Source organism: Ursus americanus, chromosome 12 (assembly GCF_024610735.1).
Source record: "Ursus americanus isolate L20-20 chromosome 12, mUrsAme1.1.p, whole genome shotgun sequence".
In the NCBI taxonomy this organism is placed as follows: Eukaryota; Metazoa; Chordata; class Mammalia; order Carnivora; family Ursidae; genus Ursus; species Ursus americanus.
In genome coordinates this window covers 44,851,800-44,878,489 of record NC_142138.1, presented here as the reverse complement: position 1 = coordinate 44,878,489, position 26,690 = coordinate 44,851,800, and the positions used below count along the sequence as shown (strand labels likewise).

The following is a 26,690-nucleotide window of genomic DNA, read 5'->3' as shown; positions in this document are numbered from 1 at the left end:
GTTTTAGTAAACTAGAGACTTTTTAAACTTCAAATAACCACAAACACTGAGCCCTTCCCATTAAATATTCACATGGATGATAAAAACAACTTTATTAGTATAATCTATAAGACCTAATGTGACATTTATAATTGCTGTGGTCGACCATTCATTCTAACAGAGAAACTGCAATTTTAGTGGTCTTATAGTTAAATCATAATGATTCCTTAGAAATTCTGATTGAAACTACAAATAAGTGAAATTTCAAAAGCATATAAGTCAAGAGATATTAACAACTATTTAGTATTTTTACTTATCAAATGGTGTTCAAATGTTAAATCCAGAAATAATTTTTACTATTAAGATATAAAACTGTTTCTAATAACTGAAAAGTTAACTGAATCATTCAAATAAAAATACTTATTCTCTATCAATAATAAGCCATTATCCAATCAACACCTACATTGATTTAAATGACACACTAAAATAAAATTATTAGCATAGAAAAATTTTATGACTTTTACCTTTGGCTTCTTTCCAAAGAGCCACAACTTGCCCTTGGGCTTTCCTACTGTGGTTTTGGAATCCATTTTCCCACTTTCCTGTTTGGATGCACTGATAGTCCCATCAGAAATGGTTCTATAAATATGCTGACTGTAATCTTCAAACGGAAAGTCTCCTGGAGGTTCAAATCCAGACTTGAAGGAGTCTACTACCATTTGAGAGTCCTACACATATGAAACATGTTTTTAAAACCACTTCATTTATTTTTAATACCATTAGCTTTTAAAACTTTACTCAAGAAAACAACAAAAATTTAAAGGAAACAATTCTATAATTATCATTAAAGGTTTAAAGTGAATAATTCCTGTGGATTAGTAATAAACCTTAAATATTTTAATCCCAATAAATATAGTAATTTATAATCAAATTAACACTTTATTAATTTGTAATATTCATGAATGTTTTTATTTCATAGCTTCAACACATTAAAATTCATCTGAGGACAAGTTAGCTGAAAAGAAAGATGTAACTGATAAAAGGAATACAGGAAAAGGTTATTCTCAAGTAGAAATTCTAAGAAGTTTCAAAGGAAAAGGGCTTTTTGCTTTACAGGTTATCTACAAAGAAGATGATCTTTGGAACAAGGGAAAGGGCATCTAATTGTGAAAGAGAGTAAGAGACAAATAGAGGGCTTTCATTCATCCAAAAGAGGAAAGGATAAACAAAATATCTTAAAGAGCTACTTGGGAATGTTAACTGAGCAACACAGAAAGAGCTCATGTATTAAATACAAAAAGCAACTTTAAAAACATAAAGTTCAGTATGATTTCCCTAAAACTTTAAAACTCACATAACCACTATATATTGTCTTTGGACATATCTACCACTATCCCAACGTTCTACTGACACCTTAAGCTCATTATTTTCAAACAGAATACTTTATCTCTACAAACTCCTCCTGACCCGACCCCTAACCACTTCTCTTTTATTGCCTATTTGTTAATTGTGCATTCTGCCTGTTGCTTCGTCAAAAGTTATCCGTAAGTCACACCTTAGTTTTGTCATTAATGCCACCCCTACCAATCACTTGCTAAAGAGTAAAGAAGAATGAGAAAGAAGGGACTTAACTATATTTGTAACCTGGCATCCAGCCATACTGAAATATAAATGTGATCTCTGAATTCCCAATTAAAGAACCCAACAATACTTTTAGTTTTTTAAAAAGATTTATTAATTTATTTTGGGGCGGGGAGGGGGGGAAAGCAGGCGAGTGGGGGGAGGGGCAGAGGAAGAGAATCTTTAAAGCAGATTCCCCACTGAGCCCGGAGCCAGTCCACGTCTCAATCCCAGGACCCCGAGATCATGACCAGAGCCCTGAGCCAGAAACCAAGAGCTGACAGTTAACCAATTGAGCCACCCAGGCACCCCAAATATCCTTTTATTTTTAAAATTTAAGTTAGAATTCTATGTGTTACAGGAAGAATGCTAATTAATATAATACCAACTTGCTACGAAGACTAAAATATGTGGTACATATTTGGTACTCCCCAAGCACTGGTTCTCTTCTCTTGTTCTTTCCTCATAACCTCAGTTTCTGCCAACCATCCTTTCTGGTCACTCGATCAACATTTACTGAGAAATGACCAGGTACAAGAGTCTTGCTAGACCTTAATCAAGATAGAATGTGACAAGATATACTTCCTCAAGGGGAGCAGGACTATGCTGTTCCTTCTACTCATAATGCCCTCCCTTCCTTTTTCCCATGGGCCATTATTCCATACACTACCCACACTTCAAGTGTCAACTCTTATATTAAAAGCAATTCTTACAGTAACACTAGATCTGTTTCTTTCTCTTAATTTTCACTAGAGTAAGAATATAATACTATTTGTAACCTACAGTATAACCTACATTATACTTCTGGAGTAGAACTGAAAATTTAGTGAGGAGAGGAGAAGGATTAGAACTCTTTTCTTTCAGGGGCACCTGGGTGGCTCAGTCATTAAGCGTCTGCCTTCAGCTCAGGGCGTGATCCCGGCGTTCTGGGATGGAGCCCCGCATCAGGCTCCTCCGCTGGGAGGCTGCTTCTTCCTCTTCTCCCCCCCCCCCCCCGCCTGTGTTCCCTCTCTCGCCGGATGTCTCTCTGTCAAATAAATACATAAAATCTTTAGAAAAACAAAAAAAACTCTTTTCTTTCAGAACAACCAGAATTTTAGTGTTCAGAATGGTCTTTAAAACCCAAAGGAGTCCAATCTACGGCCAGACTTCTACAGAATATAATTTAGAATCAGCTACTCATCAATTACTTCACTCCTTTCCTAATTCATTTCCCCAACTCCAGCTGCATACCTAAACCAAATACATTTACTCAAATATAATTATACAGCACTTACTCTTCTTTCATCAACTGATTTTGCGGCGAGAATCATTCCTTCCAAACATTTTGAAATGATAGGAATAACTTTGCGTTCTGAGTCTGCAAATCCTCTGTAACACTCACTGAGTTTAATAGTCCTTCGTTCATCCATTTCTTGTAGTTGCTAATAATCAGAAAATTTTTTTAAAAGGGAATATTGAATTTTCTTTTCATGCTGAAGGAAACCCCCCTCCAAATTAAGGATTCTACAGTAGTAGTTACACTGCTGTTAATACCTTTTCAGTGCTACAGACTTAACAATTCTTAAAACTTGAGACTTATTATATAACAAAAGAAAAAAAAATCCAGCCTTTCAGCACATCTTAAAACCGGGTGACACTGGTTTTCAAGTATTCTAAAGGCATCCCCTAACAGCTCCCTACCTCGTACCACCTCCACCTCTCATTCTTCAGTCAGAGCATTCGTCTATGTGTCCAGGAAAAGCTGCACTTGAAAAGAGACTTCTGATGCCTTTCCCCCCTTTTTAAGCAACTGGCCTACAGCATACATAAATCTGAGACTTCTAAGGCCTTACGTTAGTTCAGACTACTTTGGTAAGATCTGGCTGGGCTAAGGATCCACAGTTGACTGAATACCAACAAGTACTCAGACCTACCAGTCAGTCTACGCTCAGAGTGAAGTGTTAAAGGATTGGGGACACAAGATGAAAAACAGAAAGCCACATGGTGAAATGGTACATACAATGGAATCCCCACAATTCAAAAATTCACTGGCACATACCACTAAGAATTATGCTGAGACAAGTGAAGCCAGTAACTTAACAGCATATTTGACACTTAATATTTACCCACACTACTAAGCCTTTTCTTCTCCTAGGAAGCAGCTACACTGCTCCAATCCCCAAACTCCCATAGCCTTCATACCAGTTTTTCCTCTCTAATTACTTCCCGAAGCCTGTGTGTTTATTACACCCACATTTTCACCAAGGAACTACTCCCAGCATTACAAAATGGCAAGACTGTTCCATAGCAAGGTCCAAACAAAAGGATCAAGCCCCAAAACACAGAAAGTGGTTGATCTGCAACTTAAGGTCTCCCTAAAACATGAAGGCTTAGCTGGAGAGCCTAGGAAAGCACCCAGAGTGAGGACTGGCAGGCTAGATACTCTGGATTAAATGACTGGAATATGATACCCACTCTAGGCCACCACCTCTAACTATGCTCCCTTTGTACTGCTAATTTGCTTAAAAAGAAAAAGAAAATATATTTGGGCTCACAGCTCTTTCCATATAAGCTCTGCTCTCCCAGACACTACTTTCAACACTGTTTCACTTAATCCCTTTTCTCTAATTTCTCGTCTTTCTAGAGTAAGCAGTAACAAAACTTAACCCTCATATAAATTCTAGGTCTTTGTCTCAGGCTGTTTGGCAACTGCTTGTCATCAAGTGATAATGGACGGGATCTGTAAGCAAACTTATGGCCTGAATTACATTTATGGTCTGGCAGCTAGGAAGACAAGCAGGCAAAAACCAGGCTAGCAAATACATTTCATAAAATTTATTTCCGCCACGTGGAGTAATGCCAATGATTCTGGTATAGTGTCAAAAAGCTACATCCCAATTCCTGTCAAGCAGATTACAATGTACAATTCCAGTGAATTCCCCACTGTGTCCTAATGCTCAGCGATATGGTATTAAACTTTATCTAGAAAATGTCATTGTTTTAGTGGACTGTTTATTATACTACTAATAATAAATCTATAGAAAAATTTGTGATTTCAAAGTTAGGAAAAATTTACTTTTCAAATCTATAATCATAAAGGAAGTTCAAATCACCAATCCTGATGACTAGTAAATCTAGAAACATCCTGGTTGATTCCTGAAATTTAATTTTACATTTAAAGAATAGCTCTTCCAACTCTAAAACTACATGAATTTCGTTTATCTAAACTTTACCTTGTAAATCTGAGGAATCACTACGTAGAAATGTTTGTGTTGTTCTCCATTAAAGTTCTGTAACTGTGCTGCATATTCATTTTTATTTTCATCAGCCATATGTGTACGCAGATTCAACTGCTGTTTGGCCTAGAGACAAATTGGTCCAAATCATTACCAACAAAAATAACGAAAAAATTAAAGCTAATTCACTTTTCTAAAAGTTGCACTAAAACTAGACTTTTTCTAACTACTAATATAATTTAAAATTTAAGGAGATGTTTGCAGGTCTTCCGGCCAGAGCACTCTCCTTTGCAACGACCCTTTCTCTTACTGCAATAGTCTTTCCCCTTGCAATAATCTGTTCAAATAAAGTTTCTCCTTACCAAATCCGGATTTAAAAAAAAAAAATAAATGATATTATGGCTTGACTTGGAACAGGATGCTCTTAATCAGAAGGGGAAAACAGTACAGAAATATTTTAGACAGTTAAAAGTTAGCAGTGAAACATTCCTTTAAACACAATCCAGTTATATCCAACTAGAACCACAGTGAAACCAAATAATGATAAAAACTTCAATTTTGGATAAGGTAATACTCAACAATGATTTCCACCTCTATACAAAACCAGAGGTACTTTAAGAAATGTTTATTCAGAATACAGCTCTGCTCATCTCAAGCTCTTAAAGAAATGCTTTTTGAATGCGTCAGGTTAGCATCATCTACATTGATAAGAATGTTAGAATACAAACAACATAAAATCATTAATTCTAGATTTAATGAAAGGGGATCTAAATAAATTTCTCAATTGTTCTAAAGTAATAAGAAAAAAACAAAGTAAGAATTGAACCCAATTTTTCAGTGTTCCAAGGAATAAATCATGTCATACGACAGTGCTTTGGAAATTATAAAGCACACTGTGAATAAACTTCATTATTTTAATTCCATTTTCTGCAAATGTATCTTTAATCTTCTAACAGTAGGTCCACAAGTTAGTTATTCTGAACTCGGAAACAAACTGACCAATGGAAATACACGGTAGCCAAGATACCAAATAAGCTCACAAAAATGCATTTAATCCACAGTGTACTTAAAGATTACAATACTTAAGTACTACGGAAACTAAACACCACAGCCCAAAGTATTTCTATAGAAAAATACATTTGAAGTTCCAACCTGGGACCTTAAGTACACTTTCATTTACCTCTTCCCCCTTTCTCTCTGCTCCCACAAACCATTATGGAATACAGTATTCCAAATTATTCCCTACCCACAATGGTTGTCAGGAGAAACCGCTTCTTTTCTAAAGTCAATGGCTGTGATTCCCAAAGCCTAGGGCAAAGGTTCCGGCAGGGTATGTAGGAGAATAAGGCTAGAAAAGCTAATACAATTGAAGCCTCCTCTGGCATACTGTGGGCTTCATACTAATTGCCTTCTCTCTCTCTTTAATATTGCATTAAAAATCTTTTATATTTTTAATTGTGATACAATACATGTAACATAAAACTGACCATCTTAATCATTTCTAAGTGTACAGTTCAGGAGTGTTATGCTACACTCACGCTGTGCAACTGCCTGCCTTTTCTTAGAGAAGATCAGTAACTGGCTTGCTCCCTCTTCACTTTTTTTTTTTTTTAAACTTTTATCAGTAGTTGCTCAATTGAAACTATGTTCCCTTCCCTCCCTGGTCACTTACAACAGAACTCCTCTACTCTATAGTTCCTAAAGCAAATCCTCAAAGTTTTCCAAATTTTCTAATAAGTAAGGGGATTGCAAACAAATGAGCATAAAAAGGAAACGATAAACATTAAAATTCTTAAGTTAGGTCAAACTATTAAACATGTTATATCTGAATTTCAAAATGTTTAATTAGTCTCTAAAGGTACCTTTACAGACAAAATAAAAAACTAAGTTAAATGAGAGTCCAGTTAAAGAGTTCCTTAACTTGTCTGGCACATAAACTATGTAATTCAATGTTTGGTCAAAGGAGTTCTTAAGGAACCAGTGTAAACCAGCAAGGATGTCTCCCATGTATAAAAGTGCTGTTCCAACTGTTGTGGTCCAAATTTTTATCAAATAACGATAACACATTATGTGCATGATAGGATGCTAGGGAGGAAATGAATATATGGATGATCAAAATCAGGATCCAAAAATCTTAACAGCAGAGTTAAGTCTAATAATCGATACAGATGTACATATGCATTTAAAATACCAACAGTACAGGTTCTGAGACACATGTTCTCAACCACACCATACGTGAAAAAACAATAGGTTAACCATAAACTCAAGGGGAGTCCATCCAAACAATATGGTTGCCCACAAAGTCAATATACATTCAGGCCATAATTAACATAAATTTGGTGTTCAATACAAGGGAGGTAATCAAACTCAGGACCGATAAGACCATACCTGGATTATTACATCCAATTGGAAGTAACATAATTTATGTGGGATTATTGACAAATTAACAGATATCCAAAGGAAAATAGTTATAATGAAAGGTAACTTGAAGCTATTTCCTACATAGAGTAGTTAAAGAAACACAATGGTTTATCTAAGAGTAGAGTATCTGCTACAAATATCTAGAAAGTTATTATGAGGAAATACAGATTTGATACTTTTCTGGTACCTCAAAGAAATTAAACAGAGGATGAATGGGATCAATATAAGGAAATGCTTGGGGGGGGGGAGGAAGAACTGCCTTAAGACTGCGTATTTCCAACGAGACAGAACTTACTATCATTAGAGGTTTAAAGTCATTAAAAATCAGGTAGAAAAAAATAAAAGCTTCATGAGTTATACCAGAAGGGCTTTTTGGTAATTGTAAAATCTGGATTTTATATAATTTTATAGCTTTTAAGTAGTAAAGAAAATGGAATGCAGAAAATAAATTACTCCTCCCTTCCTTTTTACTTTTTTCTTGTTCAAATCCTATAGAGAATTATAAAACCCTAAATTGAAAATATACAAACGGTGGGCCATTGTATATATAAAAATGTGGAGTAAGGTTCACCTGTATTTCAAAATCCCAACATTTCAGCTCTATCACTATGTCAAATGCTCTAAGATAAAGAGCATACAGCAGGGGAGAAGGAAAAGCTAAGCAGTAGCAGTTACAGGGCTGATCCTACAAAAAGTTATGTTACAGAACATCTGACCCAGATCAGTTAGTGGCAAGACAGCGCAGTTTCCCAAAATGAATGAATGAATGAAACAAACAAATAGCTAACATCACACCCCTCTGACACTTTGATCTTGTTTTGCCCTGTGTCAAGTTGGGGAAGCACGCTACCCAACTCCCATTTGCACACCCCATCAACTTACCTTAGACTTTCTATTCTGTTTTGGAATAGGACAGAAACTCATTCTCAATAGGAACCATGTCTTTTCTATGCATTCTGAATGCAGTTAAGACATTATAATAAAATAAAGTAACACATATTAACTATTCTCTCAGACTAACTTGTGATTTTAAGTACACAAATATTTGTATACCTTAGATTTAGACATAGTTTTTCTCTTGGGAAAACTACCAATACAAATATTGTAACTACCCTCCATACCCAAGTAATGATATGTCAATATCAAAGTCAGTTTGGATTATTTCTTACCTTTTCAACATCTGCCTTGGTTGCATTAGTATCATTATCCAATCTTTCGTAACTCTGTTGTGCCTTTTCTGCCTCTCTACATTCTCTTTCAAATTTCTTTTTACTCTGTTTAAAAAATTAAAATATCACAGAGAAATAAAATTATCTCATTAAAAAATAAATTTAAAATTCTGCCACTACTGTATAGAATTACACACTAAATATTTTTTTTTCTAAATTAGAAAAGAGGGGCGCCTGGGTGGCTCAGTCGTTAAGCATCTGCCTTCGGCTCTGGGTGTGATGCTGGCGTTCTGGGATCGAGCCCCACATCAAGCTCCTCTGCTGGGAGCCTGCTTCTTCCTCTCCCAATCCCCCTGGCTTGTCTCTCTCTCACTGGCTCTCTCTCTCACTGGCTGTCTCTGTGTCAAATAAATAAATAAAACCTTTAAAAATAAATAAATAAATTAGAAAAGAATGTGTTACAATCAATCCACATGACTTAAATATCAAACATTATAGATTGTGAATGAAAAAATCATAGGCAAGACTGAGTTAATATTTATAATATACCTCATCATTTGCTAATAAGAAAAAAAATCACATGTATTTTGTAATTTTTTATTATAAGTTCACCTTCAGCAGGACTTTTTTGGTTTGTTTGATGTTTTGTGTTTGGTTTTGTAGGTTTGTTTGGTTCGTTGGTTTTGGTGTTTGCTTGTTTTCATTTTTTGTGGTGGAGTGTGGAAATGTCCCTTCAAAGTGGCTTCATATTGTTTCTTCCAGGTGTCCCAGGAATACCTTTACCCCAGAACCAGGCCTTAAAATTTTTACTTAGTTCAAATTACTATGACTTTGTAAAAGCTATCCACAACAGAGCCATGCAATATGTACCATTATCTCCTTTCTGGCATACTTCTTTTTTTTTATTCCTGGACTTAATTTCTTTTTTTACCTTTACTTAGTTTTCAGCATATTTTTTTCTAATTCAACCCAGTGTGCACAGTTCTTTAAAAATTTCTCCTCAGTTAATTCAAACATATTCAGAATTCTATCCATTTTATTTTCTTAATGAAATCTCTTCCAAAGGCTTTGACCTACTGAAATTTGGACTGCTTATACAAACTAGACCTATTGCATAGCTGTGTCCTTAAAAATTCCCTTCATCATCATTGCAGAGATTCTTTTCACCTTCCCTTTGATTTGAATCTCTTATTTCCCAATTCCACACTTTCCCCTTTCTTGGTTCATTTCCTTATTTTGCTAGAACGCATTCAGCAATAGCTTCCTAAAAGGTTTGCAGGAGATAACTATTCACATCTCCATGGCTGAAAATACCTTTACCATCACTTTTAATTGAAAAAATTTGGCTGGGTAAGATGCTGCTGGAAATTGTCTTCCTTCAGAAATGTAAAAGTACTAGCTAATCCACTATCTTCTGGCTTCCTGATCCCATTCTGATTCTTGATCCTTTGCATAAAACATGTTTGTTTTGTTTTCCTCTCTGGAGGCTGGTAGGGATCTTCTCTCTTTCTCCTAACTGTTCTGAAATTTCATGCAGATTGTCTTGCTGTGCAAGACAATCCACTGTGCTGAGCACCTAGAAAATCCTTTCCATCTGGAAACTGTCTTTCTGTTCTGGGAAAATTTTCTTGAATAATTTTTGTCCATTTTCAATGTTTTCTCTTTTTCGGAATGCTTATTATTTTGAAAATGAACCTACAGGACGAACCCTCTACTTTTCTCGTATTTTCAATTTCTACCGTTCTGCTCTACTTTGAGAGATTTCTTCAATTTTATTTTTTCTAGTGAGTTTTTCATTTCTGCTATCCTAAAGTTCTTGTTTTTTTGTGTGTTCCTTCTTCGACAGCCTCTTATTCCTATTTCACAGACGTAGTATCTGCTCTATTCCCTTTCAGAATATTAATAGTGTTGCAAATGTTTTGCTTGTTTTTGATCTTTCAGTCACTGTCTCTTCAAAGCTGCTTACACACACACACACACACCCCATATTAGTTTTGGTCTTTAGTATTTACATTAGTTGTTTTCTCTATATGTTTGGGGATCCTTGCCTATCTGTTCTAATTTTAAAAGCCAACTGAAAGTTCTGCAGGTGGGACTTGTGGATTATTGTCTCTTCCTCTAGGGTAATATGGCCAGTCAGTTTCCTTGGAGAAACCCTACTATTGTTATCTATAAGTCTTTTCTCTCAAGCTAGTTACTAGATTTCCCAGAGGAGACTCCTCAATTCCTTACCTGAAAAAAAATATCCCTTGCTACCTGTATTCTGAGAATCACTCAGAAGAAAGCAGAGGATGTCAACATTTTCTATACAACCAACCCCCTTATTAGAACAAGTTAGATGTCAACTTTTTATCTTGGGGATTACAAAACTATACGTGGGACAAATTTGGGTTCCAAACCTCGTAATTACAAGGTCAAGGTTTAAATGTTCCACAATTTTTTTCTCGCCTTTGACCTTCAGATAGAGACAAGTTTCTTTGCTGTCTCCCTTGACCAGTGGGCAGAGTTCTTACAGTCCATCTTTTACTAAAGGGTTAGTCCTTTGAAGGTTCAAAAGTTTATACAGGGGTTTCAGTTCCAACTCGCTACAACATATAGAGCTAAAACATCATCTCTGTCCCTCTATATTACAACTTAAGCCCTTAGCAAGGTCCAATAAACCACCACACTCCAATATCTCTGCCTTCATTCTTCAAATGCTACTATATCAGCTCATACACCTACTGCTCTGGCTTCTAGTTTACCCTTAGTTTCTAGCAGTTACAGATCTCCCTTTCTCTCAGCTCTAAGAACTTAAAATACAATAAAAAATATTTTAGCTATTATATCTAAGTATTTGTAGCCAAGAGGTTTCTGAGTTAGCTCAGATTGTCATATAGCTAGAACCAGACACACCCTCACAATTTACATCAAATAAATGTGCTCAGAAAATTTTATAAAATTATTTAAATGTACTATTTTGATTAGTATAAAACATCAAATGAGATGTACAATTTATTCAAAGCACATAAATATATCTGAATGCACATAATATTCAGAATGTCACTTTCCTATTAAGACTAAATTTCCACATTAAAAATAAACTTCCACATTTACTTCTCTGAAACAGTTCAGAGTGGTGTTTTCAAACTGAGTAGCTACAGACTACTAATTTTGTTGCAATGTGGAGCTACTATATAAAAAAGTACTTCTATATTATGTACCTTATTATTTGTGGGAAAAAAAACTATTAATTTCAGAACAACAGCAGAGGAATCACTAGTACAATATTAAAAATACTACTAGTACAGTGGTATCAAAAATACTCCTTCCCTGAAAGATATCACTATACAATACAGGAATATACTCCAGAGAAGACTCTCCTTCCTTTATCCTTTGCGCGACAGACTAATCAACAGCCACTTCTACTCCCCCACCCCTTCTTAGAAGAGCCCACTTCCCAGTGTAAAGGCTGAAAATAGCTGATACTTGCTTTACCAGCCTCCCCACAGCTGCAGCATGGTCAAGTAATCTAATCCTGTCAAAGGCACCCATTAGGAAGTCTGCTGGGGATTTTCTGAAAGTTTTCCCTCCCTGATAAAAAGGAACAGTTAGAAGAGAAATGCCCTCTTTTTCCTGCTTCTGCAGGCAGCTGAATGAGGATGTGGTGCGTGGCAGCTTAAGCTGACTGTTGACCATAAGGGGACAAGCCTGAGGAAAAAAGCCAACATGGTCAAGACGTAAAAAGTGGACAGAGAAAGCAGAAGCAGCTTTAGTGACATCACTGAGCTACTGACCAACTCTGAAACTGCTCCATTTCTGTGCTCTGTTCTCATAAATCTGCACGCTCTGTTACCTGAGCCGCCTGACAGACCTGGCATCTTTGATACTTCTATCTTGGTAATCTCTCACCATTCCTTCAACATCTTCTTTGCAGGCTACTCTATTTTGCCCTCATCTTAAATGCCAGTGTGGCCTATTTTCATTATCCTGGCAACCCCAGGATAACTGTCTTTTTAAACTGTTTTCCTCAATTTTTAATACTCCGTCACTAATTCAGCCTGTCTCTCCCACTTCTTTAAATCTTTCAATTATTTAAAAAATGTTAGGAATTTTGCAATTTCATTTTCTTGATTAAACAGGAAGATACAGAACTAAGAAACAGGATCCTGCCCATATTTCTACATATTCCACAAAAAGTTATATTTATCTGTCTCTCTCACTAGACTGCAGGCTCCACAAAAACAAGGACTATGTCCACTGTTCACTTTTTTTTTTTCACTGTTCACTTTCATACCGGGACTTAGTATATGTTAAGGATGCCTTCAATAAACATGAGGTGAGCTGAACTCACCTTTAATGGTATTGTTAATGCCTTAAAGAAATCATTCCCATATTTTTTTTCGATGCTTCTTTCTTACGACCCCTCTAACTTCTGCTTAGTAACTACCAACCGTTCTAAAGGCAAGTCAGCACATATTAACAGGAATAATTTGTGGCAACACAAGTTTTTAAAGGGAGAAATGACTCACGAGTGTAGGAGTCTGTTATTATGTGTAAATGAAAACACACACACACATACACACTCATTAGGTGGCAGATACTAAGAATGCTAGTTGAGGTAATTTAAAATTTAATAAATGTAAACACTCCCTAAAAGTCTTGTTAAAACCAATTAGAATGAAAATGAAAACTCCCCTAAAAGTCTTATTAAAACCAATTAGAATGAAAATGAAAACAAAAATGAAAGAGACTATTAATATAATTCTCAATCAGCACTAGTGCCTAGAATCTTATATCAATGACATTTATATAGCAGAATTTTATTCTTAGAATATGTAATTTTAAGCTCTGAATATGTGATTTTAAAAAAAGAAAAAAAGGCCAAAACACATATATACATGAGGTTTTTTAATTTCAAACTTAAAAGTTCTTTTCCCAAACTAAATTAATTTAACACAAACTAAATTAATTTAACATGGAAAAACTCCCTTTAGCATAATTTTCAAGGAATACAGTGTCCATAATAAAAATATACAAGTAAAAGAGTAAAGAGTAAGCTGCTTGCTAACCTGAGAGTTCGGAAAGAATATATTTTTTTAAGATTTTATTCATGTGTTAGAGAGAGAGCGAGCCTGTGAGAGTAGGGAAGGGCAGGAGGGAGGCGGAGGGAGGGGGAGAAAGAATCTGAAGAAGACTCTGCGCTCAGTGGGGAGCCCGACACAGCCGAAATCTCACAACCTGAGCCGAAACCAAGAGTTGGACACTCACAACTGAGCCACCCTGGTGCCCCCAGAAAGAATATTAATCTTATACTACAGAATATCATTTGGTAGAGGATTTTAAGGAAAGCAGACAACAATGTTCCATGCAGACATCTTGTTTTTCAAATGACTGTATGCCAGAATATTTAAGAGAAAGCACATTAGCAAACACCCATGGAAGTTTGGGGGTTTCTTTTGAAGATTTTTTTATTTAAGAGAGAGAAAGAGCAGGGGAAGGGCAAAGGAAGAGGGAGAGAAATTCTCAAGCAGGCTCCCCGCTCAGCTCGATCCCAGGACCCTGAGATCACAACCTGAGCTGAAATTAAGAGTCAGCCACTCAACCAACTGAGCCACCCACACGCCCTTACCCTTGGAAAGTTTTTATAGTAAATCATTATACTTTTATAATTTTACCTATAAATAAATACTTCCAAGTATTTTCTTTCCTACAATTTGAATAGTCTATGACCAGGAGCCTAGTATTAGGAACATGTATGTTATTACAGAATCACTGAACTGGAAGAAACATTTCATATAATCTAGTCCACTGTCTTCATTTTTCATATGCTAAAGATGAAATCTGGAGAAATCACAAAACGGCAGAACAAGAATCTAGGTCCTCTCAGTCTCTGTCAAATGGTCTTCTGACATACATCACTATTAATATTCCCATCACCTCTACCCTCTATCAATATTTTATAGTAATTATTGCAAAATCAAAAAGTATATTCCTAAACTTTGAGAGTTATCTGAAGATTATGGAGTTGGTACAAGTATAAAGCCATATGGGAAAAAAAAAAAAGAAAGAAAAATGACAAAATGATCTCATATTCTTTACACCAATGTGAATATGAATAAATATGAATAAATACACTGAGAAATATTAAACTCAAAAGATGTGAAGTACAGGAGAATTTGGGGCTAAAGTAGTCTACAAAACTTTGTAAGCATGAAAACACTGTAACTCACATTATCCATCTGTTTCCAGCACATGTCAAGGTATTGTTGAGCTTTCCGTCCCTCCTGAAGATGCTGAAGATCATAACCAAAAAACAAATAAAACAAACAAAAAATTACATTTAAATACTAAAAGTCTAAAAACCCCCAAAAAACCTTTATTTTTCATTTTATTTTTCAAGGTACTATTATAAAACTTTATCAAGACTTATGAAGAGACTATAAAACTCTATAAAATGCATTTAGTATGTATTATCTGAATACTTTATATCCTTTAAGAAGATATAATCTCTAGAAAAATACTTGACTGCCTTGAATAGGGGCTGACAAATGTCTTCTATAAAGGGTCAGATAAATACCTTACGTTTTGCAAGCCATGTGGTCTTGGTTACAAATATTCAACTTTGCTGATATAATACAAAAGCAGCCACAGGAAATACATAAGTAAATGAGTGTGGGTCTGTTTCAATAAAACTTTAATTAAGTCACTGAAATGTGAATTTCAAACAATTTTCACATGCCATGAAATATTCTTTTAATTTTCTTTTCAACTATCCAAAATATACAAACCATTCTTAGCTCATGGGAACTAAGAAAAACAGGCAGTAAGCTAGATCTGGCCCACGCGCTGTAGGTTACCAAAATCTTGGTCTTAAATCCAAAAGGATCAAAAATTAGCAAGAGTATCTTAAGAGAATTTTAGCTAAAAGAAACTGAAATAGAAAATCAGTTTATACTGTACATTACTTCAAACAGCAAAGTAATTATGTGAAAATATTTCATATACTATATAACTGGAGGAAAACAATAATTACCATTTTTCTTTCAGTTTTCAGATCATGAGCATATCTCATTAATTCACCATAAACTCTGTGCGCCATTTCTTCTGCTACTACTTCTCGCTGTCCTGCATAGTCATTTAACTCGTTAAGGATGTTAAAAAAGGCTATACACGAGGTAAACCTGACAAAAACATATTAAAAAATGGTGAAATTTATGTATTTTTTCTTTACAAATGTTTTCTGTGAGGTATGGATTGAGCCTGACACTTGACAAATTTTAACATACTCAACCTAACTCTCCACTAGTAGCTCCAAATTAACTTTGTATGAAAAGAATACCACATTTAGCTCAAGATGTATATGGTTTGTATATCTTCAAGTAGTCTTAATTTATAAATAAAGAGATATACGGGGTCAAAAAATAGTAAGAATACTACCTGCAGGCTCTTTTGGCATACTGGAATCTCTTAAGTAGCCAACTGACTGGCCTGAGCTGGGGAATGAGCTTGGATTCCTAGGACTGGCAGCTGAACCTGTTGCAGAGATGACGTGCTTTGCTCTCGAGGACAGAACCTGCCAATCATACCACTCAAATGCATCTTGATGGCTGATCTACAGAACAATTTTGCTATCAGCTCTGGACACAGCTGCTTGAATGCCTGCCCACATCCTGAATGGAAGTAAAGTGCCATTATGGTTGGCACCAAAGAGGGATAAGAAGGGGCAATAAGGGTAAAAAATGTGTGTGGAGGGAAGGAAAGAAACAAAGAGAATTTCTGTATTAAAATGTACAGATCTACTCTAAATACACTGCCCGAACACTCTTTTAGTGGAAGGCAAGTAACTCGGAGAGTACTCCATTAACACTAAATTTAAGAATCCTAACAACTAACAATTACACACAAAGTTGTTTTAAGTCTAGTCTCTTTGTTTCTGTATTTTAGAGCCATCCACATATCCCTGTTTAAGACTACCAAAAAGCTCATAAACAATTCCTAAACTTTTATTCAGAGTTCCAAGGTTACCTTGAAAAGCTCATTCCTTTTCATTATCCCTTTAAACTAACCAGCCAAACTGTTTTAATACCTGTAAGAGTAAAAGCAAGAATCTAACAAGCTAATAACTGTAACATAAAGTATGGGGAAAAGACCCTTTTCTTTTGAAGACTAAATCACTCAAGTAAAGTCCCAGTCCACATTTTACTTGGAAACCCACATTTCCAATTATATCAGAAAACTGAGCCCACTGAAATAGTCATTCTTATTAGAATAAATAGTTCCTTATTCAAAAACCTGTGATTTTTTAATTAAAACTTTTAAAAAATCATTATAAAGAGCTAACAGCATATTTAATTTACTAAATAACAAAAATAAAAGTTTTTTATTTTAATATGCAATAATAAACAGGTATATAGTTTACCGTGGTTCTTCATCTTTGGAGGAACGTTTGGGACAGTACTTCTTAACCAGATTTCTACAGGAAGAAAGAAAGTTTTTTAATGTATAAAAAATACTACTGTTAAAACTGAAATATTCTAAAAGTTGCCCATTTCATGATATCAAGAATTTAATGACATAAAACAAGACAGCAACATAATCCTCTATTACCATTAACATCATATGATCCTTACATTTTGTTCTTGAAATACTGATACCTGTAAAAAGAAATGTTATTTCTGTGTTTGTATGAGTGTAATCACAACAATCTGGATGATTATGCTATCAAATAAGAGAAGAAACAAAGTACAAAGAACAGAAGAAACAATTTCCGTATATGAAACTGAGTCACAGCAAAAAGACATGTATTTCAAAGAAATACCATCACTATTTTCTTTTGCAAATCAGGAATTTTAATATGAATAAGGCAAAATGTAAACAGATGCTGACTCAGTAACAAGATAAAAGAACAGCATCCTCCATAACTCTGCTTTTATATGACCCTTAACATTCTCTCTTTTAGAGAAATTAATTATATTTATACGTGTAACTTTCTTTGCCTGCATCCATGTTCATTCTACACAGTCTCAGCCTAAGATGCTACCTCATCTCACCATTGCAAACTCAGAAGGAGACTAGAACATGGACTCTGAAGTCAAACTGGACTACTTGGGTTTGAATCCTAACTGTTTTGTGGGGCACCTATGAGTCCTTGGGTAATTTACTTGCCTGGTTTCCTATCAATGGCTATTAACAGTACCTATACCCTATAGGGTTATGAAAATTAAAGTGGATAATGTTTGTAAAGCATTTACCAGTACTTTGTACAATGCTCAAAATAGGGTCAATGGACAAGTGAAGGTCCACAGACTCTTGGTTACCAAACCACAAAAAGCTAAGTACAGAACTGGAGAGTAAATTTTGTCTGTTGAACCTAATAATAAAAAAAAGGTGCGTATATTTTATGTCTCCTTTTATGTCATTTTCCTAGCATTAAATTTTTACTGTATTTTACGAAAGTATTAATACACAATGAGTTGGAAACTTAAAAACAAACTAGACCATTAACACAAATAATGAGATACACTGCTTTAACCTGTAGGCATTTAAAAAGTAAATGGCCCTATGGTCTTTCAAATAAATACTTCAAAAGAATCACTGTTAATTATTCTCAAATCATTGATTCATTCCACTTAATTCAGCTTATTCTTTCTATAATTACCTACTATATGCTAGGTACTGTGCAAGCTACTGGGAACATTAGAAATGAGAGAGTACCCATGCTTAAGAGATTTATACTCTATTGAAAGGAGATAAGCATATACCAATAATAACAATATACAGCATAATAAATGCACTGATAAAGGTATACAAAGGGTGCTATATTAACACCCCAAACAATGGGGAAAGAACAGGCAAGACACTGAGAAGGGTTAATATTTACCGAATTAATCCAAAAACTCATAGTCAGGGCACCTGGGTGGTTCAGTCAATAAAGCATCCAACTCTTGATTTCGGCTCATGATCTCAGGGTCATGAGAATGAGCCCCAAGTCAGGCTCTGTCCTCAGCATGGAGTCTGCTTGAGATTCTCACTCTCCCTCCCCCCGGCCCCTCCCCCTGCTTGCTCACTCTCTCTCTAAAATAAATAAATAAATAAATAGATAGATAGATAGATAGATAAATAAATAAATAAATAAAATCTCGTTTAATAAAAAAAAAAACACCAAAAACAAAAAAATCTCACAGTCATCATTGGTTGTAAAGTAAGGTACAGGATGAAAGCCTTAGTCCTTACATATATATACTTCTTTATCAAAAGTTGTACTAGAAAGGAGGGAAAGATGGAGAAGAAAAAATCCTGAGCTTCTCTCTTCCCATAACACTCAAAGCTGTAACTACATACAGTGCAACTCATTCTGGGAATAACCTGAACACTAGCAGAACACCTACTATACAACTAAAGATATACAGAAAAAGCCACATCAAAAAGGATAGTAGGAGCAGAGACACAGTCAGGAACCAAAACCCCTTCATGACAACTCACAAGTAGAGATATCACAGGTGCAGAAGTCTTCCCTGAGGAGCAAAGGGATGAAGCCCATAAAATACCCTCCCACTCTGGGGATCTGCACAGGAAAACAAGACCCTGTAACATCTGGCTTTGAAGATCAGCAGGACTTAACTATGGGAGAGCAAGAAGTCTATAGGAAACCGAAACTCTTCAAAGAGCCAGTGAATATCATTCACTGGGAGATACAACACAGAGGCAGCAGTTTGAAAAGTGCCTGGGCCATACGTGAAGGACATTTATTGACTAACTTTAGGAGGCAGAGATTCATAGAAACTTTCTCCAGGAATGGAAGTGCTGGCAGGTACCATTTTTCTTGCACTCCTTCAGCCTACTTGGTCCTCAGCTGGCAGGCACCAGTTTTGAAACTCTCCATATCTACTCTGGTAGCTGTGCTCACCCAGCCCCGTGTTCCCTTGGAGACCCACCACATTCAACCTAACTGCTCTGGCAGGTACCCCTCCAAAGCAACTACCACCTCACCACACCCAGTGGGCAACCCTAGCCAGAAGAGTACCCCTCCAAAGCAACTTCTGCCCTGGGAACAGTTTGGAGCCCAGCCACCCAGGCTCCCACTCCTCAGCATGCCTAAAACAGTAACAGCTGGGACTGGCAGCCAGCTATACCAGGAGCTAACCCCGTCTACCAGCACACTCACAGCAAGCCAGCTAGACCAACTAGGCCTCTCAGCCAGCAGTGCTGCAGCCCAGTCACAACAGGAAGCTGCACAAAACACACACAGGCAATATTCCTGGAGTGTACGGTTCTGTGACCAGGGAAATTGCACTACTGTGTCCCACAGAATGCTTTCTACTTAAGGCCACAGCTCAAGACCAGGAGCCATAGCTGACCTACCTCATATGTGGAAACAAACACAGAGAGACAGACAAAAACAAGGAAATAGAGGAGTATGATCCAAATGAAAGAACAAGACAAAATCTCAGAAAAAGGACTAAATGGAAAAGAAAGAGACAATCTACTGGATAAAGAGTTAAAAATAAGGGTCATAAAGAAGCTCACCAGACTTGAGAGAAGAGTAGATGAACTCAGAATTTGAACAAATTTACTGTATAGTGACTAACATAATATAATAAAAAAAATATTTTAAAAAATAGATAAATGAAGAAGGGGAAAAAAAGAATTTGAACAAAGAGTTAGAAAATATAAAAAAGAATCAATGAGACCTGAAAAATACAAAAAAATGAAATGAAAAATACACTAGAGGAAGCAGAAGAATGAATCAGCAATCTAGAAGACAGAATAGTGGTAATCAACCAAGCTGAAGAGCAAAAAGAATTTTTCAAAGAACAGGTTGGGGCACCTGGGTGGCTCAGTCAGTTAGGCATCCTACTCTTGGTTTCAGCTCAGATCACAATCTCAGGGTCCTGGGATCAAGCCTGGCATCGGGCACCACACTCAGTGGGGAGTCTGTTTGAGGTCTTCTCCCTCTCCCTCTCCCTAACTCTCTCTCAAATAAATAAATAAAATCTTTTTAAAAAATAAATAAAAATAAAAGAATAGGTTAAGGGACCTCTGGGCAACGTCAAGCATACCAACATTTGCATTTTCAAGATCCCAGATGGAAAAGAGAAGGGGGGGGGGAACTATCTGACAAAATAATAGCTGAAAAATTCCCTAACTTGGATATGCAGGTCAAGGGAAGGAAAGAAAACCCCAAAGAAGATAAACCCAAAGAGGTCCACACCAAAGCACATAATAATTAAAATGTCAAAAATTAGAGAATCTTAAAGAAGCAAGACAAAAAAGTAAATATTATGTACAAGGGAACAACCACCTAAGTCTATTGTTTGATTTTTCAGCAGAAACTCTGCAGCCCACATCATGATATATTCAAAGTGCCAAAAGGAAAAAAAACCCTACAACCAAGAATACTCTACTCAGTAAGGTTATCATTCAGAATTGAAGTAGAGATAGTTCCCCAGACAAACAAAAGTTAAAGGACTTCATCACCACTAAACTGACTTTATAAGAAGTGTTGAAGGGACTTCTTAAAGCAGAAAAGGCCACAACAAGAAGAAAATTATGAAAGAAAAAATTTCACTGGTAAAAGCAAATATATGGTAAAAGTGGCAGATCACTCATAAAAGTAGTATGATGGTTAGAAGACAAAAGCAGTAAAATCAATTTTATCTACAATAATTAAAGGATACACGACATAAATAGATGTAAAATGTGTCAAATACATGAAACAAAGAGAGGGGAAGAATGTAGTGTTTTTAGAATGTGTTCAAACTTAAATGACCATCAATTTAAAATAGACTGCTATATACATAGCATGTTATATATGAACCTCACGGTAACCACAAACCAAAAACCAGTAACACATACACAAAAAATAAAGAGAAAAGAATCCACCAAAACACTAAAAAAATCATCAGATCACAAGGGTTTTAAGCAAGAATAAAAGAACCAAGAAGAACTACAAAACAACTAGAAAACTATTAACAAAACAACAATCAGTGTATACATATCAATAATTATCTTAAATGTAAATAAACTAAATGTTCCAATCAAAAGACATAAGGTGACTGAATAGATTAAAAAACAAGACCCATCTATATGCCCCCTACAAGAGGCTCACTTCAGGCCTAAAGATACATAGAGACTGAAAGTAAAGGGATGGAAAAACATATTCCAGGCAAATGGAAACAAACAAGAAAAGCTGAGGTAGCAATACCTATATCAGACAAAACAGCCTTTAAAACAAAGACTGTAACAAGAGACAAAGATACCCATTACATAATGATAAAGAGATTAATCCAACAAGAGAATATAACAGCTATGAATATCTATGCACCCAACACAGAAGTACCTAAACATATAAGCCAAACATTAATAGACATAAAGGGAGAAATCGACAGTAACACAGTAAACAGTAGGGGACTTTAGCACAACACTTACATCAATGGATACATCATGTATACAAAAAATTTGTGGAAACACTGGCTTTGAACAACACATCAGAAAAGATGCACTTAAAAGATACATACAGCATTCCACCCAAAAAGAACAGAATAAATTCTTTTCAAGTACACATGGAACATTCTCCAGGACAGATCACATTTAGGCCACACGACAAGTCTCAATAAATTTAAAAACACTGACATCATATCAAGCATCTTTTCTGACCACAACAGTATGAAACTAAAAATCAATCACAAGAAAAAAACTGGAAAAAACAAAAAGACGTGGAGGCTAAACAATATGCAACTAAATAACCAATGGGTCAACAAAGAAATCAAACAGAAAATAAAAAATACCTTGAGACAAATGAAAATGTAAACTCGATACTGAAAATCTTTGGGACATAGCAAAGGCAGTTCTTGAAGAGGAAAGTTTATAGTGACATAAGAAAAATCTCAAACAATCCAACCTTACATCTAAAGGAACTAGAAAAAGAACAAAACCCAAAGTTAACAGAAGGAAGGAAATAATAAAGATCACAGCAGAAATAAGCAAAATAGAGACTAAAAACAAAATAGAAAATATCAATGAAACTAATAGCTGGTTCTTCAAAAAAATAAACAATTAATAAATCTTTAGCCAAACTCATCAAGAAAAAAAGAGAGGACTCAAATAAAATCAGAAATGAAAGAGGAGAGAAGCTACAACCAACACCACAGAAATACAAAGGATCATGAGACTACTATGAAAAAGTATACACCAACAAACGGGACGCTGCAGAAGTAATGGACAAGTTCCCAAAAAAATACAATCTTTCAAGAATGAATCAGGAAGGAAAAAAGTTTTAACACACTGATTGCTTGTAATTTAACTGACTCAGTAACAAAAACAAGAAAAACTCACAACAAAAAAAGCATATGACCAGATGGCTTCACAGGTGAATTCTACCAAACATTTAAAAAAGAATTAATACCCATCCTTCTCAAACTATTCCAAAAAATTAGAGAAAGAGAAATTAAATAAAGGCTTCCAAATTCATTCTATGTAGCCAGCATTACCCTGATGCCAAAACCAGACAAAGACACTAAAAAAAAAAAAAAAAAAAAAATAGAGGCCAATTTCCCTGATGAACATAATGCAAAATCCTCAATAAAATATGAGTAAACTATATTCAACAATAAATGTTTAAAAATCATTCAACACAATTAAGTGGGATTTATAGCACGGATGCAAGAATGGCTCAACTCCATAAATCAATCAAAGTGATATATCACATAACAAAACGAAGGCTAAAAATCATATGATAAAAGAATTCAACATCCATTCATGATAAAAACTCTCAACAAAGTAGATATACAGGGAACATAACATAATAAAATCCATATATAATACGCCCACAGCTAACACCACACTCAATGGTGAAAAGCAGCTTTTCCTCTAAAATCAGCAAGACAAGGATGACCACCCTTGACACTTTTATTCAATATAATACTAGAAGTTCTAGCTAGAGTAATCAGACAAGAAAAAGAAATAAAAAGCAAAGCATCCATATTTGTAAGGAATCAGTAAAACTGTCACTATTGACAGATGACACAATACAGAGTAAAGTCCTAAAGATTCTACCAAAAACTGTGAATGAGCTAAGAATAAATGAATTCGGTAAAGCTGCAGGATACAAAATTAGCATACTGTTGTGTTTCTATAAACTAATAACAGAGTAGCAAGAAGAGAAATTAATCCTATTTGCAACCCCATCAAAAAGAATAAAATATCTAGGAATAAAGTTAACCAAAGCAGTGAAAGACCTGTACTTCAAAAATTATAAAACAATGATGAAAGAAATTAAAGAGGATACAAATAAATGGAAAGATATTTCAGGCTCGTGGATTGGAAGAATTAATATTGTTAAAATGACCATACTACCCAAAGCAATCTACACATTCAATGCAATCCCTATCAAAATACCAATTTTTCACAGAACTAAACAAATAATCCTAAAATTTGTATGGAACCACTAAAGACCCTAAATAGCCAAAGCAAACTTGAAAAAACAAAGCTGGAGATCTCACAATCCCAGATTTCAAGATATACCATAAAGCTATAGTGCTCAAAACAGTATGGTACTGTTAGATACCATAGATCCACAGATACATGGATCAAGAGAATAGAAGAGAGAGCCCAGAAATAAACCTGTGTTTATATGGTCAACTAATCCTTGACAAAGAAGGCAAGAATATACAATATAGGAAAGCCAGTCTCTTCAATAAATGCTGCTGGGAAAAATGGACAGCTATGTGAGAAAGAATGAAACTGGACCACTTATTTGCACCATACATAAAAATAAACTTAAAATGGATGAAACCATAAAACTCCCAAAAGAAAACACAGGCAATAAACTCTTGGGACATGGGTCTTAGCATTTTATTTTTGGATCTGTCTTCTCAGGCAAAGGCAACAAAAGCAACCATCAACAAAATAAAAAGGCAACCTATTGAAAGAAATGTGCAAATGATATATCCAATAGGGATTAATATCTAAAATATAAAAAGAACCCATACAACTCAACACCAAAAAAAAAAAAAACCAAATAATTTGATTAAAAATGGACAGAGGATCTAAATAGACTTTTTTTCTAAAGAAGACACAGATGACCAACAAACACATGAAAAGATAGATGCTCAACTTTACTAATCATCAAGGAAATGAAAATCCAAACACTGACAAATCACCTCACATCTGTCAGAATGGCTAGTATCAAAAAGACAAGAAATAAGTGTTGGTGAGGATGTGGGGAAAAGCGCACCCTTGTGCCCTATTGGTGGACATGTAAATTGGTGCAGCCACTGTGGAAAATAGTATGGAAGTTCCTCCAAAGTTTAAAAATAGAAACACCACATGATCCAGTAATTCCACTTCTGGATATTTACCCCAAGAAAATGAAAATACTAATTCAAGAAGATCTATGTACGCCCTTGTTTATTGCAGAATTATTTACGATAGTCGAGATATGGAAGCAACCTACCTAAATGCCCATCGATAGATGAATGTATAAAGAAGATGTGGGACGTGTGCACACTCACTCACGCACACACACACACACAGGAATATCACTCAGCCATATAAAAGCATCAAATCTTGCCATGTGTGACAACATGAATGGACCTAAAGGATATTATGCTAAGTGAAATAAGTCAAAGACAAATGCCAAATGATTTCACTTATGTGTGAAATCTGAAAGAAAGAAAGAAAGAAAGAAAGAAAGAAAGAAAGAAAGAAAGAAAGAAAGAAAGAAAGAAAGAAAGAAAAGTGAACGAACAAAACAGAAACATAGTTATAAAGAACAAACTGATGGTTGCCAGAGAGGAGGGAGTGGAGGAGATGGGCGAAATAGGTAAAGGGGGTTAAGAGGTACAAACTTCCAGTTAAAAAATAAGTCAGCCACAGGGATTTAAAGTACAGCATTGGCAATAGAGTCAATTATATTGCAATAACTGTATGGTGACAGATGGTAACTACACTTACCAGAGTAAGCATTATATAATGTATATAAATGTTTAAATCACTATGTTGTACATCTGAAACTAATAACATGTCAACTATACTACAATTAAAAATAAATTTTAGGGGTGTCTGGGTGGCTCAGTTGGTTAAGTGTCTGCCTCTGCCTTCAGCTCAGATCATGAGCCCAGGATCCTGTGATGGAATCCGGCATGGGGCTCCCTGTTCAGTGAGGAACTGGTTTCTCCTTCTCCTCCCCACTCATGCTCTCTCTTGCTAACTCTGTAGCTATCTCTGTCTCTCTCAAATATATTAATAAAATCTTTTAAAAGAAATGAATTTTAAAAGTTTTATTAATATTTAACACATAACTACACTGGTACATGCACATTTATAAAAAATTGTGCATGCACTGTTCAGTTTTTATAGATAAGCAATAAAAAGTTCAGAGATCCCTGGCCTAGAGAAATCAAATATATAAAACACTTTTACATAACATAATATGGTAAGAACAACAGAGGGCTCTATAGAGGGGCTTCCCCAGAGGAGAAAGTCTGAAATTTCTGATTCCCTGACACACCCTGAAGAGGTGAACAAGAACTAGACAACTGGAAAGCCCTGGGAGGATTCTAAATAGATAAGATCTAGAAAGCACAGGCACAGAAGAGAAAAATTACAGCATTTATGAAGAACTATGAATGGGTTCATGTTGCTGGAACATCAACCGTGAACCAAACAATGGTAATCAGTGAGGCTGGAAAGGTATATGGGGGGCAGCAGAGGCCCTTCTATGTCATATTAAGGAAGTCTAACCAAATACCCTTTACCTGTGGTTTTTAGTCATGGTTATCTGAAACACCACCAAAAATCATTTTTGTGGATGAATTAATTTATTAATTCAAACATGAGCAAATCCATGGACTACACATTAATAACATCAGGTATTATATCAACAAAAAGAAAGACAAAAAACTCGGTTAATTAGAACAGGGAAATACACAAAGACAGGAAGTAGATTAGTGGTTGCCAGGGCTTGAGGGAGGGGTGAATGGGGAATGACTGATATTAGGTACATGGGTTTCTTTTTACAATGATAAAACGTTCTAATATTAAATAATGGTGACAGTTCAAAAACCAAGTATACTAGAAACCACTGAATTGTATAATTTAAAAGGGTGAATTTTATAGTATGTAAATGATACCTCAATAAAGCTGTTATACAAGGAGGACTGGGTACAGGATAGCAGTCCATCTGCCACAGGTACATCAAATATAAGTCTAAAATGGAATTTATCCTCTTTATAAACCTTATTCTTTTCTTATATTAACGGTACTACCATCAACCTAGACACTTCAGCCAGAAGTCTGGGAA

At 35.4% G+C, this 26,690-nt stretch overlaps 1 protein-coding gene across 3 annotated transcripts in view; it reads right to left on the bottom strand.

Moving 5' to 3' along the window:
- The window catches only part of FNBP1L (formin binding protein 1 like), a 99,394-nt gene that overhangs the window by 18,517 nt on the left and 54,187 nt on the right, over positions 1-26,690 (bottom strand). For all 3 annotated transcript variants that reach the window (XM_087866108.1, XM_045801760.2, XM_045801761.2), the window contains exons 3-9: positions 16,809-16,862; positions 15,423-15,570; positions 14,620-14,682; positions 8,408-8,512; positions 4,815-4,943; positions 2,877-3,023; positions 504-707 (exon numbers count right to left, since the gene is read on the bottom strand). In XM_087866108.1, coding sequence (XP_087722234.1) covers positions 504-707; positions 2,877-3,023; positions 4,815-4,943; positions 8,408-8,512; positions 14,620-14,682; positions 15,423-15,570; positions 16,809-16,862 — 850 coding nt within the window. The remainder of the gene's footprint in view (positions 1-503; positions 708-2,876; positions 3,024-4,814; positions 4,944-8,407; positions 8,513-14,619; positions 14,683-15,422; positions 15,571-16,808; positions 16,863-26,690) is intronic.